The sequence below is a fragment of the Eimeria mitis genome, genomic scaffold (assembly GCF_000499745.2).
Source record: "Eimeria mitis Houghton genomic scaffold, Emh_scaff971, whole genome shotgun sequence".
Taxonomy (NCBI): Eukaryota; Apicomplexa; class Conoidasida; order Eucoccidiorida; family Eimeriidae; genus Eimeria; species Eimeria mitis.
Window position 1 is genome coordinate 8,761 of NW_013577154.1, and position 375 is coordinate 9,135.

The 375-nt window shown below is 59.2% G+C and overlaps 1 protein-coding gene across 1 annotated transcript in view; it reads right to left on the reverse strand.

Moving 5' to 3' along the window:
- Positions 1-375, reverse strand: part of EMH_0026420 (uncharacterized protein) — a gene marked incomplete at both ends in the record, with an annotated part of 1,947 nt that overhangs the window by 249 nt on the left and 1,323 nt on the right. Inside the window, one exon of the mRNA XM_013502609.1 lies at positions 1-373. Within this exon, the coding sequence (XP_013358063.1) occupies positions 1-373 (373 nt within the window). The remainder of the gene's footprint in view (positions 374-375) is intronic.

The window sequence follows — 375 nt, forward strand, 5'->3', positions numbered from 1 at the left end:
TGTTCCAACTGCTGCAGCTCTTGCTACCGCTGCTGCTGCTGCTGCTACTGCTACTCCAACTGCTGCTGCTGCTGCTGCTGCTACTGCTGCTCCAACTGCTGCTGCTGCTGCTGCTGCTGCTGCTGCTACTGCTGCTGCTGCTGCTGCTGCTACTGCTGCTGCTGCTGCTATTGCTCCTGCTACTGCTACTCCAACTGCTACTGCTACTCCAACTGCTGCTGCTGCTGCTGCTGCTGCTGCTGCTGCTGCTGCTGCTGCTGCTGCTGCTGCTGCAGGCTCACCAAGTTTTAGCTGAGATGAGGGGGGAGTCTGCTGGGTCTGCTCGCTGAATAAGCAGCCGGGAGTTTTCGTCCATCTCTCCGATGTGGGCTCGTG